We start from the raw sequence: 20,436 nt of genomic DNA on the forward strand, positions 1-20,436 counted from the left end.
ATTTCCCGGAGCCATTTAGTGGGCGGAGCGTGTGAGCCAACGCATGCTTTTTTAAATTAGATTACTGATTGGTCTTGTCAGCTGTCAGACAGTAACACGTCACCGTCATTTTTAACGTAAGCGTAGTTGATTTAAGCGACCAAGCTGGAGTTATTTCGTGGGTCGTTTGTTGTAGATGGCCTGACAGAGTTTAAGTGTAACGTTGTTAACAGTTTCCTGGCGGAAATTGCAAGAGCACAAGTGAACGTTAGAACACAACGTAGATTGTGGCAGGTCGTGTGAAGTAAGCTAGTACATCAATTCAGTTACAGTTTGCCTGTTTGTTGTCAACTTTCACTTTTGTTGTTAAGTTTTTTTTTAACGTTATCTGTGGGGACACTTGATCAGCGGCAACATTATGTCAAATCTCCGCCCTAGACGTTGTCTTATAGAAAAGGGGTCTAATGGCTACGGCTTTCATCTGCACGGTGAGAAAGGGAAAACCGGACAGTTTATCCGACTTGTAGAACCAGACTCGCCCGCCGCGACCGCGGGTCTTTTCGCCGGGGACCAACTGTCGTTTGTCAATGGAGTCTTCGTGGCAGGGGAGAGCCACCAGCAGGTTGTTGCCCGGATACGAGCCACTGTCGGCAGTCTCGAACTGATCGTGGTAGACGCTGAGACGGCGGACTTACTAAAGAAGAACAACTTGGAGTGCCGTGAAGAGTACGTCACTGAGGGCATCCCGTTAACGGGTAGCGATTCGGACCACGGGAAAGAAGCTGAGAACAACAGCGGCTCGAGGCAGTCTACCCCCACACCTGGAGAGAATGAAAACATTTCCCTACAGAGTCTGAGTTTGAAGGTAAAATACACGTTCCGAAAACTTTCCGGTCAGCCTCATATTATTATTATTGCATAATAATGTTGGCTATGCATCATACCGCGTATTTTCCCTTTATATAACAATATTTAAAGACCTAGCTATGAAAATAATTAAAGAGCTGCCCATGAGCTTCCACTGGCTGTCAATATACATGAACTACCATTACATTGCTGACTCCATATTCTACCCTAATTAATTGTGAACAATTCTCCAGCTACTGTTGAATTAAGTCAGATTTCTTTAGGCCTAGTACCGCTTTCCATTTAAAATCCAACTGTTGCCTCTCATTTAACATTGTGAAGTCTGTCAAAGCCACAGGGTGAACGCCTTGCTAGGAAGAAGTGAGGTGTCAGTGGAATGGCATTAAACGTTTCTGAGAACAGACGACTGAAAACAGACTGATATACAGTCATGGTGCTCCATTTTAACAACTCAAAAATGTTTGAATATTAGTAGTAGCTAGCGCTCAACAGTACTAATCGAAAGTGGTTTTGTTTCTTTCTTGTCCCACTGCGGCAGACAGGGTAAGCAAATGTTTCTGGCATGCAATGCAATCATAGTATCGAATGACAAAACATAATTTACTGAAATGGGTAATGCATCTTATCAACACGGAAGTGTTGTATGTTGAATAACGGATTTCTAAGTGTGAGTTTAACGTTACACATTTAATGAACATGAAAAAAAAATTAAGGGGAGGCTATGATTGTTTTTTATTTTATGAAATAAGTGCAAGGTTTTATGGCTCAAAAAGCACATTACACCTGTTCCATATGATTTGTAGGCTACACCAGGCTTCCATGCCATAACTATTCACTAACACCCGCTTTTGGTTGTTCTTAATTCTTTCAAAAAAGAATTATGGACATTGGATGCACCTAAAATAGTGTGATTGTTCCCACATTTATGTATAACCTGTACATTACCACTGAGAGCCCTGTGGGAAATGGCCTTGCGGTTGGCAATTGCACTCTTAGCACCATCCTAAAATAGCAAACCATTGTTCCGGTTCCCATTCCCCTGGCCCTGGTTCAGGTTTGTCTTGTCTGTCCAGATCCGGAACCCTGGTGACCCTGTTGTGTTGCATGCATTTCTGATGTCATAGTCATCTGTTTGGGTGGTGACATGTTCTGGTATTGTCAGCCTGAGGCTGCAGTCAGCACCATATCCTGTCAGGTATACAACAATTATCTTTTCATCTAATACGTCACATGGCATTGTGTCAAGATCCGAGAATGGTCAGGTCTGTCTTTCTAGAACCTAGACAATATTGGAAAGATTTTGTCTGATTTTATTGTACATTTGTACTGTGTTTAGGATCAGGAGACAGGTAGGTATGTGTGCAGGTCTTTTGTTCTTTTGAGAACTGAACCTACCACGCCATCGTTCCCCATAGGAGGCCTTTGACCTACAGACACCAGCTGTCGGCTTACTGTTCCGCCACTAGAACCAGGTCCACATTTAGAATGTCATCTTATTCATCATAGTAAGATGATAGAGAACAAGATGAATGTTGAAGTACACCACTCCCTGTCTGCTTTACTCCCCCAGTCCATCCCTTTATCAATCCCTCCATTCAGCAATACCTTCATAATCCAGCCGTCCTTTAGCCCCCCCATTACATCCTTTACCCCCCCCCATTCCATCCTTCCACTCCTTCTAACTCCCCAGAACTACACAGGGTTTTGAGATGCTGTTTATAGTAATTCATCTGAGGGTGAGTAATGCAGCGTGCACACCGCCCGCTCGCTCAAATCGCTCAGTCTCTGGCGAGATGTCTCTGGACCCTCCCTTGTGTGCACACTGCATCTTCCTAATTTCTGCAAGAGGCGACCAGTATAGGGGAAACATCATCCTCTGCAATTATTAATTAGTATTTATTATTTGTGTGACTCCAGTACTATAAGTGTATTGCCTATCTACACGATGCCAAGTCAATGATTTGTCAAAGTTGAAATGGCATTTTTGCTTCATTTTACGTTATGCATGTAACACTCACCCATGATCACCCTCTGAAACACCTTTCCATGAATCTGTATTTGCCGGGCCGTGTTAGCGGAGCCAACCAAGAAGAGCGAATGTCTCGTGAGTGACTGACTGCCTACCCCTTAAATAGTGTAGTGGTTAGAGATGCAGACTGCCATGCAGAGGACCGGTGTTCGAGCCTTGCCACAGACAAAACAAATTATGCCTTGGGATTTGTTCAGGATAGACAAACTTTGCTGGATATAACCTTCAGTAGCTAGGTTATAATAAGCCTAAAATAAAACTGCTTACTGTTATATTGTGAATATTTCTTGTGTGTTTTCTGGTGAAGTATGCATCTGTGCATGCTGTTTGGGGTAATAAGCTAGATCACAACCCCTTGCAGAGTAAAAGAGGAGGGGTTTCCATGATGCTCATATTTTCACTTGACGAAGTCACCTATATTGATAGTTATTGTACCAGTTTAACACAATAATTAATGGTGTCTAGCTAAATATTCAGACTTGGCATGATGTTAATGCTTGACAAAATGATATGATGTTGAGATGCGATGCTGGCATACTAGCTTACTACAGTTGTGCTCAAAAGTTTGCATACCCTTAGAATTTTAATATGTACCATTTGTAAAGAAAACATGAGAGCAGGCAAAATATGTATTTTATTTCTTATTGGATTCACATTCAAATGTAGGTCATAACAGAAAACCTAGCAACAAAGAAAAATATGAACTGACCCCTGTTCAAAAGTCTGCATACCTGTGGTTCCTTAATATTGTGTATTGCCCCCTTTAGCATCAATGACAGCGAGCAGTCTTTTGTAGTACTGTAATTCTTGCAGGTGGTATATTGCAGGCTGCCCATACATCTTGGCAAAATGCCTCCAGGTCATGCCAAGTCTTTGTTCATCTTGCATGTTTGAGATCTCTTCAGAGTTGGCTCGATGATATCAAGATCAGGAGACTGATGGCCACTCCAGAACCTTCACCTTTTTCTGCTATAACCAATGGAGGGTCAACTTGGCCTTGTGCTTAGGGTCATTGTCGTGCTGGAATGTCCAAAATCGTCCCATGCTCAGTTTTCATGCAGAAAAATGCTAATTGTCTGACAGTGTTTTCTGACAACATTCACCTTTTTCTCCTATAAGCACCATGATTCACAGTGGGGATGGTATTCTGTTTGCTAAAGGCCTTGTTGACCCCTTTCCAAACATAGTGCTTATAGTTGTGACCATGAAGCTCTATTTTGGTCTTGTCACTCCAAATTAGTGTGCCAGAAGCTGAGGTTTGTCAAGGTGTTGTCATTCATGTTGTAACCAGGCTTGGTATCAAGATCCTGAATGTTTCCCTTCTTAATAAGTGATTGAACAGTACTGACTGGCGTTTGCAAGGCTTTGCATGTGTTTTTATACAAATGTCCATCTTTATGAAGTTCCATTACCTTGTCACACAGGTCTTTTGACAGTTATTTTCTGCTCCCCATGGCTCAGTATCTAGCCTGCTCAGTGCATTAATGTGAGAGCTAACAAACTCATTGAATATTTATACACAGACACTAATTGCAATTTAAAAGCCACAAGTGTGGGAAATTCACCTTTAATTGCCATTTTCACCTGTGCGCCACCGGTGTTTCACCTGTGTGTACACGCAGTCTGTAACAATGCCAAACATTCAAGGGTATGTAAACTTTTGATCAGGGCCATTTGGGTGATTTCTGCTATCAATATGATTTAAAAAGGATAATAAATGGCTTCATATGATCACTATCCTTATATAGAACATTTTGTTTTGCATGTTCAGTCATATTTTCAATATTAATGCCAACATTTCACAATTTCTGCCAGGGTATGCAAACTTATGAGGACAACTGTATAAACAAAACAGTACATACTTCAACATCAACCGCAAAATAAGCCCTTGTAGTACATAGTTTTGTGATTTGAGATTCAGAAAATGCTTTAAATTTCGTCGTACTTCTCTTAGAGTAGTGTTTATCTATTCAACTGCTTTTGTATGGACAACTATCTACAGTAATCTTTGTATTCAGCTGCCCATGTTATTTCAGCAAAAATGTAAGGGATAAAAGCTGCATTTGGAGACTATGTGCAGGTGGACTGACTACCAGCAAGCCCTGTGGTTTTGTGGGAAACCACAGGGCTTGCCCTTCATTATTGCCCTTCAATATTTTGATCTTCAGACGTTCCAATATTTGTCTCTCAGAAATATTTATCCACTCGTTACTTTTCAGCCATCACACAATATATATCCACTTTGTAATAACATGAATCTCATGTATTTAAAATAATAATTATGTGCCCCTTTTATATTTTCTTAGTTTTCTAAAGAACAAACCATCCATGGATTGATTGGAGTAATTTTTTTCATTATAGGTACTGTATAGCTATTAGCTACAGTAATCTACAGTAATCTTTGTACAAAATTACACTTTAGCTCCATTAATAAATGTTCTGTTGTCCATGTTATTTCAGTAAAAACGTAATGGCTGAAGTAAAAGTTGCATTCCCGCTGTATATATAGAGTAAGGGTTAGACCCTGTCTGCCACATAGAAAACCGGGGATCAAAACCAGCCAGGGAAAACAGCATTTGAAGTTCATGTACAGTCCCCTTGGAGTCAGCAGAGTTAGAGAATTGTAACAACCTGACTGTTTTAATTCTGTAGAATTTTTATATTTTTCTTTTCATTGTGAAGCACCTTGTAAAGCACATTCTATGTATGAATTGTGCTATATACAGTGGGGAGAACAAGTATTTGATACATTGCCGATTTTGCAGGTTTTCCCACTTACAAAGCATGTAGAGGTCTGTAATTAAAATCCAGAAAATCACATTGTATGATTTTTAAGTAAGTTATTTGCATTTAATTGCATGACATAAGTATTTGATACATCAGAAAAGCAGAACTTCAACCCGTCGTGTCGGTCACTCTAAAGGGTCCTCCCATAGGGATCCCTATTATCTAGTGCACTACTTTGGACCACTAAATAATGCTCTCAACATGACAGGAAACATGGTCCATTTGGGATGCATCCTTATCTGGATTTTAATAACATTTACCTAGTGTGTGAGTCTGAGTGAACTGGTTCTTTGTTGTGGACAGGGCTTTGTCTCTGAGCTTCAGACCCGGAGTGCGGCTCCTCTAATCATTGAGAAGTAACACTGCTAAATTTAGCATCTACACTGTGCCTGTCAGTGTCTGCATAACCACACACACTGGAGCTTTGGTCGTGTGTTTGTGTAGTCAGAAAGGCCTGAGTACTAAAGCCCTGCAATTCTGACCCAATCTATATACAATTCAAATTTGACCTCTGGTCACATGGATATGGTTAGGCTTAGTGGTCTGTTGCGTTGGTGGTCGTCTCCATTCCTCAGTTGCGTTGGTGGTCGTCTCCATTCCTCGGTTGCGTTGGTGGTCGTCTCCATTCCTCGGTTGCGTTGGTGGTCATATTTGGACTTCCGACCATTGATGTGAACGTCTGGGATGTTTCACCCCCATCCACCATCCCCATCCATAACGGTCTACCAAAAAGCCCCTACTATTTAAGTCTTACTGAGCTCGTCACTGCCTCTAACTGTAGGTTTTTACTCTTACTTGACATAACATATCTTGTGAATTAGGCAGTCCGAGCTTTATGTAAAATAGTTTACTCATGCCTTCTGTGACCAGTCTGATTTAAAACAGTTGAACTTAGGCCGACAAGGAACAGAAACGAAAAGACACATTTTATTTTTTAATGTTTTTCGTGTATTTCTTCACAAAGTCCTATGAAGCACATTCGTAGGGAGAGAGCAATATGTTTTGTTGCCCTCACAAACCTGCTCTTCCTGAGTGAGAGAGCAGTGTTTCAGGACATACAACCCAACACTTATAGCTTTTTATGAAGTTAGACATGTTGTTTGCAGTGCCTCCATCGCAACATAACCGTAAAGTTTTACTTTTAGCTTACTATATTTAGCTGCTGAAGCTTGTAGCCAGTAATGTTTTAGTTTATCCTCAACTTATCTTAATTTTTGTTCCTGGCCAGATTCGAAACCTGGTCTCCTGGGGCAGACTATCTCTAACCACTATGCTATTTAACATTGGGTGGGTGGTCGCTCGCTTGCTTTCTTGCTCGTGCTTCTTGGCCGGCTCCACTTGCTCCACTTTACCTGATCTAATCAAATAGATTAAGATGATTTGACTGTAAGAAAGTGGTGGTACAAAGTTCAATTTGCTCTATGCAGCTGCCAAGCGTCTCCTGCTGAGAAAAGTTGTCTGTTAGTGGGGTTAGGGATTGGAATTATTTGCCTGTTTTTTTTGTACTCTGTAAAAGGAAGAACCACAAAAGTTTCTGATGAAAAACTTTGTCAGACTGGTAGCTGATAACATTCCAAATAAACCCATCCCTGGACCAAAATGTAGGCGGACCAGAATTGGCATGTAATTTCAAATGATCAGACACAGATTTTTTTTTAGAAACAGCAGTGGTTATCAGCTTTGCTTCTTCGTGGCCAAATATATCAGACTTTAACTAAAAGTATTGCCTATTGATGTAAATAACTGCAGACTATAAATGGGTTAATGTTGGACTTCATATTTAAGGTTTTTGTTCACAGTTCTGGTGTAGCTTTATAACCTTGTTTAACCCTAACTCTGCACACAGACCGTCAAAATCATTACACAGAGGACTTACTGTCTTCAAACTCTTCCTTAATGTTTGATTTCAGTCTAGAGTCCTAGACAAACAAGTAATCAATTACCTTAATCAGTCATGAGTGGAAACCAGCACCCAGTCAGCCCTCCATCAAATTTACTTTGATACCTGTGATGAACACAGTCAGTTGATTATGTAGCTGTCTGTATCTGAAGGGTTTGGTTGGAGCTGCATCCTGTATCTAAAGAAACCACTTCCTGTGTGTTCAGAGCTGCTTGCTATGGCTCCACAGTAACATTTTGTTGTTGGTTGATATCAGTCCTGGAACAAGCTCCCTCTGTTCCACAACAACAAGACACCTCACCATCCCCAGGTCCAAGCTCCCTCTGTTCCACAACAACAAGACACCTCACCATCCCCAGGTCCAAGCTCCCTCTGTTCCACTACAACAAGACACCTCACCATCCCCAGGTCCAAGCTCCCTCTGTTCCACTACAACAAGACACCTCACCATCCCCAGGTCCAAGCTCCCTCTGTTCCACTACAACAAGACACCTCACCATCCCCAGGTCCAAGCTCCCTCTGTTCCACTACAACAAGACACCTCACCATCCCCAGGTCCAAGCTCCCTCTGTTCCACTACAACAAGACACCTCACCATCCCCAGGTCCAAGCTCCCTCTGTTCCACTACAACAAGACACCTCACCATCCCCAGGTCCAAGCTCCCTCTGTTCCACTACAACAAGACACCTCACCATCCCCAGGTCCAAGCTCCCTCTGTTCCACTACAACAAGACACCTCACCATCCCCAGGTCCAAGCTCCCTCTGTTCCACTACAACAAGACACCTCACCATCCCCAGGTCCAAGCCCCCTCTGTTCCACTACAACAAGACACCTCACCATCCCCAGGTCCAAGCTCCCTCTGTTCCACTACAACAAGACACCTCACCATCCCCAGGTCCAAGCTCCCTCTGTTCCACTACAACAAGACACCTCACCACCCCCAGGTCCAAGCTCTCCAGTTTTGAGTACAGGGCTTTCTCCTGGGTTGCTCCTCAGCTCTGGAACTCCCTACACCTGAGTGAAGAGTCGAGTAAGTGGTTGATGGACTGATTATGTAGAGCAGATGTATAGACCTACTGTGTCGACACAGCCCTCTGTGTGGGTACACAAATTACATGTCTGACCTCCCTGCTAGGGAGTTTTTCTCATTGCCATGAGTCAAGAAAATTAAGGAAGATGGTTCACTAAATACAATAAAAATCCAAGATGCGCTTCATGATAGTATTCAATGTTATTGTTCAGCATGGTAAGTCTGCATAGCATGTCTGGGGTTTCTTCTGAAAGGAAGAGACCGTTAAATGTTGTGGTCATGTAGCTCAGACATAGGTGGGTTCTTTTTCTGCATGGTGTACCATGGCTCTATCCACATCCAGCCATCAGTGTACACCTTCTGTCTACATGATGTAACAGAATGACCCCGCCCACCCGACGGGGACGAACAACTGGAAATGTCAATTTTTTTTAAAGTGATTTGAATGTGGGTTAGTTATGATTTTAAACATTAAACAATATGTTTATGACCTGTGTTTTGGACTGAAATATCATTACTGTTCATTTATTTTTTTGGCCCGTGTTTTGGGTCCTAAATGTTAACTTTTGTCCCTGGCCCTGGGTTTCCTGCTCACCCCCAGTACCCCTGGAGGTCATCCTGCCAGCCAGCCTGTCAGAGGTTTTCATGCTGACCCTTCACGTTCAGACACAGGTCTTATCAGTCTTCTAACCTTCCATGTTATCAGCTGCTTTCAGTATAACAGATGACACTGGAATTGATTTGGTCAAGTGCAACCGCAATGTCTGTTTAGTGCGCTCTGTCCTCAGTGAGGGCGATGATCCCCATGAGCTGCAGTTTAGACTCTTTTTTTCTTTTTTTTTTAATGCCTTTTTCATGGAGATCGCTCCGCGACACACACATTGCTGCGCTGTCATAGCACCATATTTTGCACTTCCTACTCACCATCACTCACTGCTTGCAGCACAAGTTGTGAATCAATCACCATGAAATGCAAATATAGGGATGAGTTTCTCTCGCTCTGTAAAATAAAAATGTTTAAAAATAACGGGGGTCGCCTCCTATGTGTTCTGTGTGGGGTTGTAGTTAATATTGAGTCACTCAAATGAACAAATTACAACAACACCTCCAGACCAAACATCCACAGGACAAAGGCAAACCCAGGGAGTTCTTTCTGAACAGGTCAGACACATTCAGGGAAACATTGTTTTGACAGTGGAAGAGTAAGTCTGCTGGCAAGGAATTGTTGTCATTTTATAACAATAAACAATAATTAGGGTACTAACAGTAAACTTTACCATCTCTGAAAGTAGTAACGTCAGATGTGAATGCACTTTTTCTTGTACACCGTTAGCTAATGTAAGCCCAAGCAACATAGCTTCTAATGTGCTTACGTTTGGTAATATTAGCTAGCAACATTTACCAAATTATTTTTGCCAGCTGATATGATAAATCAAGCTATTTTTTTATATTTTTTTATATAAATATTAGTATTTCATTGTTTTAGGTGTAAGGACGATGATGTGTTTAAACTCATCAGAGGTCAAGTGGGGGAGCACTAACATGTGTCTGGCTTAGGACTAATTGGTCAAATTCTATTTGAAGAGTTTACAAACGCCATATTTTTCATCTGTTGACCTCTTACCCAACTTTACTACACCGGGACTCTTTTTGGACATAATTAACAGAACTACTCACCCCTGAACACCCATTGCTAAGTATCATTAAAATGCCTTATCACTGTAATTGTTGTAGCTACAACACTGAGGAGAACTATCGTCTTTAGGTAAAGCTAGCAGAGTTAGAGGCTCGGCTTCTGACGCAAATGTCAAGCAAGGAATATGTTAGTGTAGTAATAGAGAGAATTGCGTCTGTGCCACCGGGTAGAAACGATAGTCTTCTTGGCCCCCCGGCACAGCTCCTGCAGCCGGGCAAGAACTTTCTCTTGGTCACTGGGAAGAAATGCCATTGACCAATTAAACCTGAGTCATTGCTAAATCCAACTGAGACTTTCAACAGGTTTTCCCCACTGGAGTCGGAGTCAAGGCCTGAGCCATCTTCGGAGGGGAATGATTGGCAGGCATGTTTTACCGGTGGCCTTGAAAAACTAAAACCTTTAGTCATCTGCGATTCCATTACCCGCAGTATTTGACTAAAGAATCAGCCGGCGATCGTACACTGTTTACTGGGGGGCAGAGCCACCGACATAGCTGCAAATCTGGGGCTGGTGCTAGCGAATTCTAAAACTGGCAAGTATAGAGAGTACAGAGATATTGTTATTCACGTTGGCACCAACGATGTTAGGATGAAACCGTCAGAGGTTACGAAGCAGAACATAGCATCAGCGTGGAAACTAGCTAGAAAGATGTGTCGGCATCGAGTAATTGTCTCTGGCCCCCTCCCAGCTAGGGGTGGTGACGAGCTCTACAGCAGACTTGCGCAACTCAATCGTTGGCTGAAAACAGAGTTCTGCCCGTCGCAGGAGGTAGAGTTTGTAGATAAATGGCTTTCTTTTTGGGACTCTCCTAGAAATAGGGCCAGGCCTGATCTGCTTAGGAGCGATGGACTCCATCCTAGTTGGAGTGGTGCTCTTTTATCTAGGAACATTGACAGGAGTCTCACTCCTTTAGCCTCGCCATGAGATAGGGTGCAGGTCAGGCCGCAGGGTGTTAGCCAGCCTCCTAGCATAGTGGAGTCCGTCGATAGCATAGCCAGAGTAGTTAGTACAGCTTTATCTATTGCCACTGTGAATTGTTCCAGGCTGAGAAAAGTTAAACAAGGTAGTGCTAAAAAAAAAAAAACTTAAGATAAAGCCTTCTTCCACCTTGGTCACAAAAATGACTATCACCTCACATCTCAAAATGGGACTCCTAAATGTTAGATCCCTTGCTCCAAAGGCTTTTACAGTAAATTAATTAATCTCTGATCATAAACTAGATGTTGTTGGTTTAAGTGAAACGTGGCTAAAGCCTGATGAATTAATTGCCTTAAATGAGACCTCCTCCTGGCTATACTAGTAATCATATCCCTCATGCATCCTGAAAAGGAGGGGGTGTTACTAATATCTATGACAGTAAATATAAATTTACTCTCAAACACATCACAGATTTTCATTCTTTTGAAGTTTTACTCATGAAAGTTAACCAGGCCGATAAATCGTTTTACATAGCTACTATTTATAGGCCCCCCGGGCCATACACAATTTTCCTCAGTGAGTTTCCAGAATTCTTGTCTAACCTTGTAGTCATGGCAGATAGTATTCTAATTTGTGGCGATTTCAATATTCATATGGAAAACTCCAATGATCCTCTTCAAAAAGCCTTTGAAGCCATAATTGACTCAGTGGGTTTTATCCAACATGTCTCAGGTCCAACACATTGCCCCAATCACACCTTAGATTTAGTCCTGTCACGAAAAATATTTTAGATCTAATAATTCCCCCCCCCAAATCCTGCATTATCGGATCACTGTCTTATTACATTTACCGTTAAAACAAGATATCCACTTGCTCCGCAAACAATGAGTCTCAAAAGCCGTACTATAAATTCTCGGACTACAAATACATTCCTTGATATTCTTACAAGTTCACTCATTTACGACAGAGTAAATAAATCTGTAAACGATCAAATCAAGGATCTAAACTCAACACTGCGAAATACATTAGATACGGTTGGACCACTAAAACCAAAAGAAATACGCAACAAGAAACTTGCTCACTGGTACACAGACAATACTAGAGCACTTAAGCAAGCCTCCAGAAAATTGGAGAGAAAGTGGTGCTCCACCAAGTTGGAAGTATTCAGACTAGCCTGGATAGACAGTACACTACAATACCGAAAATCACTCATCTGCTCGATCAGCTTATTTCTCCAACCTGATTGAGGTGAACAAAAACAATACAGAATTTCTCTTCGATACAGTTGCAAAGTTAACAAAAAAGCAAAGCTCAACAAGTGAAGTGGGTCTTCACTTTAGTTGTAATGAATACATGAACTACTTTGAAAAGGTCATCACCATTAGAAAATAAATAACTGACTCCTTAAATAGTTATGGTCCTCAAAATCTCAGTTGTCCTGAACCTCCCTGACCAGGTGTCAATGGGGACACTTGAATTTTTTTATACCGTATCACTCGACACATTCACTAAATTTGCAATGAGTTCTAAACCCACAAACTGTCAGCTAGACCAGATTCCAACAAAATTACTTAAGGAGCTATTTCCTGTGCTAGGTCAGCTGTTTTTCCGGATGAGTACCAAACTCCCTAAAAACAGCGGAAATTAAGCATCTTCTAAAAAAATATAATCTGGATCCCGACATATTAAACAATTATAGGCCAATATCGAACCTCCCATTCCTCTCAAAAATCATAGAAAAATAGTTTTCCCAACAACTGAATGCCTTCCTGAAGACAAATAACATTTATGAAATGCTCCAGTCCGGTTTCAGATCCCATCATAGTAGAGACTGCACTCGTGAAGGTAACAAATGACCTTCTAATGGCCTCAGACAAAGGTTCCGCATCTGTCCTGTTGCTTCTCGATCTTAGTGCTTCTTTTGACACTATTGATCACTCCCTTCTCTTAGAGAGACTGGAAACCCATATTGGGCTACGTGGACATGTTCAAGCCTGGTTTAAATCTTATCTGAAAGATATCAGTTTTAGTGTGGATGACATATCCTCTGACAAGTCAAAGGTTTGCTTTGGTGTTCCTCAAGGCTCTGTTCTGGGCCCATTATTGTTCTCACTATATATGCTGCCTCTGGGCGATGTAATCCGAAATCACTGTTATGCTGATGACATACATATATTTCAATGAAGCATGGGGAAGCCCCACAATTAGCTACTGTGGAAGCATGCATTTCAGATATTAGGAAGTGGATGACAGAACATCTAGCTCTTAAACTCACGAAAAACAGAAATGCTAATTTTAGGACCCAAGAAACAAAGCGCGTTGTTAGCAGATCTCACTGTGAACCTCGACAGCTGCATGGTCGTATCCCAAAAAACTGTAAGAAACCTCGGCGTTACCCTTGACCCTGACCCCTCCTTTGATGAACATATAAAATGTCTCGAGTTGCTTATTTTCATCTTCGAAACATTGCAGAAATCTGAAGCTTTCTATCAAAAACTGATGCAGAATAACTAATCCATGCTTTTGTTACTTCTAGATTAGATTACTGCAAAGCTCTTTTATCCGGTTACCCTGACAAATCAATAAATACATTTCAATTAGTGCTGCACATGATTCCTAGAATCCAAACTAGAACCAAAAAAATTCAACGCATTACTCCTGTCCTAGCGTCCTTGTACTGGCTGCCTGTTAGGGTTAGGGCTGATAAGGTTTTACTGTTAACCTATAAATCAGTATATGGATTTGCTCCTACTTACCTTGCTGAAATGATCCAGCCATACATACCTACACGTAACATACAATCGCAAGATGCAGGCCTTTTAATTTTAAATAGAATTTCTAAACAAACAGCCGGAGGCAGGGCCTTTTCTCATAGAGCTCCACTACTGTGGAATGATCTGCCAATTATTGTTAGAAATGCAAACTCAGTGCCAACTTTCAGGTGTCTACTACAAACTAATCTCTACAGCACGGTTTGTGATTAGGTGCAGCATGACCAGAAGGCTTGATACTGTCCACCCTTGCTGTCTTGCCAGGCGGGCTCTCATCGCCACTGGGATGCCCTCCCTCCAATGCCTTTTGGGGGAAGAGTCACTGGCTTGTTGTCTCTCTGTGCAATTGGGCTGTACTCTGCTGGCAATACTCGGCCCTCATTCAGGGTGGTCGGTTGTTTGGTGCCTGGCAATGTGGGTGGATTGATTTCCTTCCTGTTGGGCCCTGTCCGGGGCCTCCCCCGGGTAGGGCCACAGTGTCGCCGGACCCCCCCGTTTCAGTTCCAAGGTCTTACACTGCTATACTATTGTGCTGGTGGATTGGGTCAGTTCTCTTTCCACACTAAGTTCTCCTTCTTCACTATAAATCGTTGTTGATATGAGGAATGCATTTTCTGAATTTTCCCAGTCTCTTCCCGTTTTAAACTTTAGGAGGAAATGAGGTCCTGGTCCACACCTGCGGAGTACCTGGTTTGGGGGGCCTGTTGCTGTCCCTGTTCTTGTCCATCTGGTCTTACTTCTGACCTAGTCTAAATTGAAATAGCCCATATGCATTTATTAATTATTCCAATTGGACTCTTAATATCTCACTTGGCCCAGCCAGAAGAGGACTGGTCACCCCTCTGAGCCTGGGCCATCTCTAGGTTTCTTCCTAAAATTCGGCCTTCTTAGGGAGTTTTTCTTAGCCACTGAAATTCAACACTACTGTTGTTTGCTCCTTGGGGTTTAAGGCCGGGTGTTTCTGTAAAAGCACTTTGTGACAACTGTTGATGTAAAAAGGGCTTTATGAATACATTTGATTGATTGAATAGGGCTCTAATGTAGGGTACCATATATAGGGAGTCATTTGGACCCATAACTAAACACACATCCCTTCCTAGACTGTTCTGCGTAGTGATGTTCAGATCTGATTGGAATTGCAGTGTTTTCTCTAGTTGGTTGATGATTATCTCTAGTTGGTTGTGCAAGATGACACTGTAGAGATAAAGTTCAAGAGTCTCACAAATACTCTCAAGAAGCTGCACCAAAAGAACATCATTAACCCTCCATGGAAAAACATTATGGCTGTGTATTTTTTCTCAATCTATATCTGAATCTCTTATGGATTTTCTTTACAGTGGTGCAGTGAGGAACACTCATTGAAACAACAGAATGAGGAATCCCCCTTAGAGGTCCTAGCTGCCAGAGAGGTGTGGACTTCAGTTGGGTTTAGAGTCCCATTGTTCAATTCCCATCAGATACTGGATGCACGTTTCTCTGACTTGGGTGCACACAGACAGATCTCTCTGAGTCAGCATAAACTAGCGTGAGCTATAAAAACATTAACCTTTGAAATACAGGACTATGGAATTTGGTGTTTTAGGTTTGACTCATGGTTCTGCATGTCCACTGGTCTTGAACCTACATTTACCATTACCAGGATCCTACACAGCTCCCACTACACAAGGGATTTTTTCTACTTCATGTCTACTACTGGCATCAACAGAATCTCAAACAGCTGAAATGGGAGAGGAGATTTGTAAGCTAAAAGGTGCAGTATTGATATGCTGAGGATAAGATTGTTAAACACACACCTACACACATATAGATACACTGTGCTGCAGCTAGGAAACTGAGCCGCCGAAGCTTCCTGTTAGCAGCAGGCCAACCACCTGACCCAGCGCTTTCCGCCCCTGCTCTCTGAGCTATGAAGAGCGACAGAGACAGACTTTTAAACACTTTTGCTTTCTTCATGCTACACACCCATCATATCCCCCTGCCTGTCAAATAGTTGTCTTGAAAATTATTATAGCAATGAAAAAATACACAGAAATCCAAGAACACCGTACAACTTCAAATAATTTACATTTTCAGCTGTTACTGGCACGTTTCTACCTCGGGAACCTCATTGCTCCTGTCCCTGCATTTCTGTTGCATATGCTACCTTATTCCTTTGCTTGAATTGCACATTTAGAATGCCATTTAGAATTGGCATTTGTACCTGCACAACTATTTATCCCACTTGTAACATACACTAAACTTAATACTTGTAGATTTTCTGCCTTCCTCTATTTGTCTTAATTGCAGATTTACTACCATTTGTACTGCATTTGCCTTCATTGCACATCTATACATTTCACTTGTAATATACATATGCTTAATACTTGTAAATGTTCTGCCCTCTTCTATTTGCACTTCTGGGTAGATGCTAACTGCATTTTGTTGTACTGTACTTGTATTTTTTCAATCACATTAAAGTTGAATCTAATCTAATAAGAAACAGCAATGCAAAGGAATAAAACTGCTGACTGAGGACTGAGCTATGCAGAGGGGGAAAGGGACCTACAGGAGGGGCACGGTTGTAAAGGTAAGACAGGGCAAGGCCATGCAGTGCTTTGTAGGTGAGGAGCAGGATCTTGAAGTTCATACAGATAAGAGCTAGTTGGTTCTGTGTGAGGGGGAATGTGTTCCCAGTGAAGGTGGTTCTGTGTGAGGGGGAATGTGTTCCCAGTGAAGGTGGTTCTGTGTGAGGGGGAATGTGTTCCCAGTGTAGGTGGTTCTGTGTGAGGGGGAATGTGTTCCCAGTGTAGGTGGTTCTGTGTGAGGGGGAATGTGTTCCCAGTGAAGGTGGTTCTGTGTGAGGGGGAATGTGTTCCCAGTGAAGGTGGTTCTGTGGGAGGGGGAATGTGTTCCCAGACTCAATATTGCCGGGACCTGATCCCATATTTTTTGACTAATGTCTGATGCTAATATTGGATTGGTGCATTCCTACTAATGGACATTTATCTCACCTATCCACCTCATGGCAGATGTCTGCTGAGAGTTCTGGCAGAAATGATTTGCTGTGCTTCCCTATCTACACTATTTGAAATCTTACATAGACATTAAAGTTTTGAGTTTGTTAGCTAATATGAAGCCCATAATGCTGGGGAACAGCCCATAATGCTGGGGAACAGCCCGTAATGCTGGGGAACAGCCGTAATGCTGGGGAACAGCCCGTAATGCTGGGGAACAGCCCGTAATGCTGGGGAACAGCCCATTATACATATGTGGATGAAAAGGGCATTTGTCAGGAAGACCACCAAGAGGTCTAAAAGAGTTAGTCTTCCAGAGTTGAGCTGGGAGACTCTGCATACAAAAACATTAGCTCAGGTACTTCACAAATGTGGCCTTTATGGGAGAGTGGCTAAAAGAAAAGAACACATAAAATCTCTGATATAGTTTGCTAGAAGGCATGTATGACACTCTGAGATCAAGTGGAAGAAGATTCTATGGTTTGATGAGACCACTTAGGCTTACACAAAACATTTTCGCCTCAACGCTAACTGTGCGCGTACACTGTTCCGGTGCAAATTGACCTGCAAACGTCCGACCTTGCCCCAGATGGCTGCTTATGGGCGTATCCGCTATGGGTGTTTGTTTTTCGGCAGGGGAGGGCTGTGTTAACATCTTTGTTAACAACTTTTTTTAATTTAACATGAAACCTACCATAAATAATTCTCACTCATGGGCAAAATAAAAACAAGTTATAATGAGCACTATGCTAGCAGGCAATGTAATTCTGTAGTGCTGCCATATGAAACCAACAACTCAATGCTAAATAAACACAGCACATTTACCAACAGTGTTAACTTATAAAGCTGACCTGGGTCACAAACAATCAAACAAGAAACTGGGATGCTGTGTAAAATGTGAATAAAAACAGAATTCAATTATGTGCAAATCATTTATCCCTGTATTAAATTGAAAATAGTACAAAGAGTACATATCAAATGTTGTAACTGAGAGATGTCATTGTTTTTGGAAAAGTACATGTCCATTTTAATTTTATGCCGGCAACACATTTCCAAAAAAAGTGACCAATTCCTGTTGTTTTGAAAGTGAAATGCATTCCCATTTTGCTTGAAATATGGGATTTCAGCTGCTCAACAGTTCAGGGTCTCCTTTGTCGTATTTTTCATTTCATAATGCTCCAAATGTTTTCAGTGGGTGACCGGTCTGGACTGTAGGCACACCAGTTTAGCCTGCTTACTTTTCAGGGAGCCATGCTGTTGTAATACATGCAGAATGTGGTTTGGCACTGTCTTGCTGAAATAAGCAAGGCTTTCCCTGAAAAGGCATTGTCTGCATGGCAGCGTATGTTGCTCCAAAACCTTTATATATTGTTCAGCATTAATGATGCCTTCACAAATGTGCCTGTCACCCAAACTTTTTGCAATTTTATATTGACAAATGTAATTGTTGCACTATTCGCTCGTGTATTCTTTCACAAAGTGGTGAACCTCTCCAACTTTACTTCTGACAGACTCATCCTCTCTGGGATGTTCTTTTTATACCCAATCATGTTACTGGCCTGTTGCCAATTAATCTAATTAGTTGAGATATTTTCCACCAGGGTTCTTTTTAGCATTACAGTTTTTCCAGTCTTTTGTTGACTCTGTTCCAATATTGTTTTTGATACGTGTTTCTGGCATCAAATTCAAAGTGGGCATATACACTGATCCGCCATAACATTATGACCACCTGCCTTATATTGTGTAGGGTCCCCCTTTTGCCGACAACATCCCTGACCCATCGAGGCATGGACTCCACTAGACCTCTGAAGGTGTGCCGTGGTATTTGGCACCAAGACGTTAGCAGCAGATCCTTTAAGTTCTGTAAGTTGTGAGGTGGGGCCTGCACGGATCAGACATGCTTGTCCAGCACTTCCCACAGATGCTTAATTGGACTGAGATCTGGGGAATTTGGAGGCCAAGTCAACACCTTGAACACGCTGTGTTCCTCAAACCATTCCTGAACCAGTTTTGCTTTGTGGCAGGGCACATTATCCTGCTGAAAGGCCAATGCCATCAGGGAGTACCGTTGCCATGAAAGGGTGCACATGGTCTGCAACAATGCTCAGGTAGGTGGTACGTGTCAAAGTAACATCCACATGAATGGCAGGACCCAAGGTTTCCCAGCAGAACATTGCCCAAAGCATCATACTACCTCTATTGGCTTGCCTCCTTCCGTTAGTAAGTCCTGGTGCCATGTGTTCTCCAGGTATGCGACGCACAAAGGATCTGTGATTCATCAGCCCAGGCCATCATCTTCCATTGGTCCGTGGTCCAGTTCTGATGCTCACGTGCCCATTGTAGGCGCTTTGGGCAGTGGACAGGGGTCAACATGGGCACCCTGACTGGACTGCGGCTACGCAGCCCCATATGTAACAAACTGCGATGCATTGTGTGTTCTGACCCCTTTCTATCAGTACCAGCATTAACTTAATCAGCAATTTGAGCTACAGTAGCTTGTCTGTTGGATCGGACCACACGGGCCAGCCTTCACTCCCCATGTACACCAATTAACCTTAGCCCCCATGACCCTTTGGCCTTTTCCCCACTTTACCTTCACTGGACCACTTTTGATCGGTACTGACCACGGCAGACTTGGAACATCCCACAAAGGCTGCAGTTTTGGAGATGCTCTGACCCTGTCATCTAGCCATCCCAAGTCGCTCAGATCCTTATTCTTGCCCAGTTTTCCTGTTTCTAACACATCAACTTTGAGGACAGAATGTTCACTTGCTGCCTAATATATCCCGCCCACTGACCGGTGTCATGAATAAGAGTTTCAGTGTTATTAATTTAACCTGCTAGTGGTCATAATGTTATGGCTGATTGGAAACAGTTTTTTCTTTTTCTACATTTGATATGTTGTCTTTGTACTATTTTCTATTGAATAAACGGTTTAAATGATGTGCACATCATTGCATTTACACACCGTCCCAACTTTTTTGGAAATGTGGTTATTCATTTTGAACACTGTAGATTTTATTTTACACTTTTTTGATGCTCTATTGCCAAAACCATTTTAACACAAAATGTGGAAGTTGATATAATGGGGTGAAGATTTGAGGGTCACCAATCAATCATATCGCTGGTCAGTTAGTCATATGCCATTGTCTTATGACTGTCTACATAGTGCATTAGTTTTGTCTATTGCCTGTAGTGAAGTGGTTTACATTTGAGAGAGTACTGGTCTCTATTTGAAATGAACCTCCTGGGTTTATCTCCTGCTGCAGGGAGACACTCTGTGGGCTTGAAATCAGGATGAGGATGCAAAGGTTGCTTTAAATGGTTGGTAACAATATCATTATCAGGTGACTAACGATAACATACTGACAATCCCTGGACCAGCCCTCTTTTTATCAGTGGGAGGGAAATAGCTTTTTATTAGGGCTCATGTTGTCCTGACCACTGCTGAATGCAAATATAT

At 42.2% G+C, this 20,436-nt stretch overlaps 1 protein-coding gene across 2 annotated transcripts in view; it reads left to right on the forward strand.

Annotated features, from left to right (window-relative positions):
* The first annotated feature begins 133 nt into the window (after positions 1–133).
* Positions 134–20,436, forward strand: part of slc9a3r1a (SLC9A3 regulator 1a) — a 34,630-nt gene continuing 14,327 nt past the window's right edge. The window contains exon 1 of one of the 2 annotated variants that reach the window (XM_020044049.3): positions 134–844. In XM_020044049.3, coding sequence (XP_019899608.2) covers positions 398–844 — 447 coding nt within the window. In that variant the 5' untranslated portion in view covers positions 134–397. The remainder of the gene's footprint in view (positions 845–20,436) is intronic. The other variant, XM_010867359.5, reaches the window with a different exon arrangement.

This window comes from Esox lucius, chromosome 6 (assembly GCF_011004845.1).
Source record: "Esox lucius isolate fEsoLuc1 chromosome 6, fEsoLuc1.pri, whole genome shotgun sequence".
NCBI classification, from domain to species: Eukaryota; Metazoa; Chordata; class Actinopteri; order Esociformes; family Esocidae; genus Esox; species Esox lucius.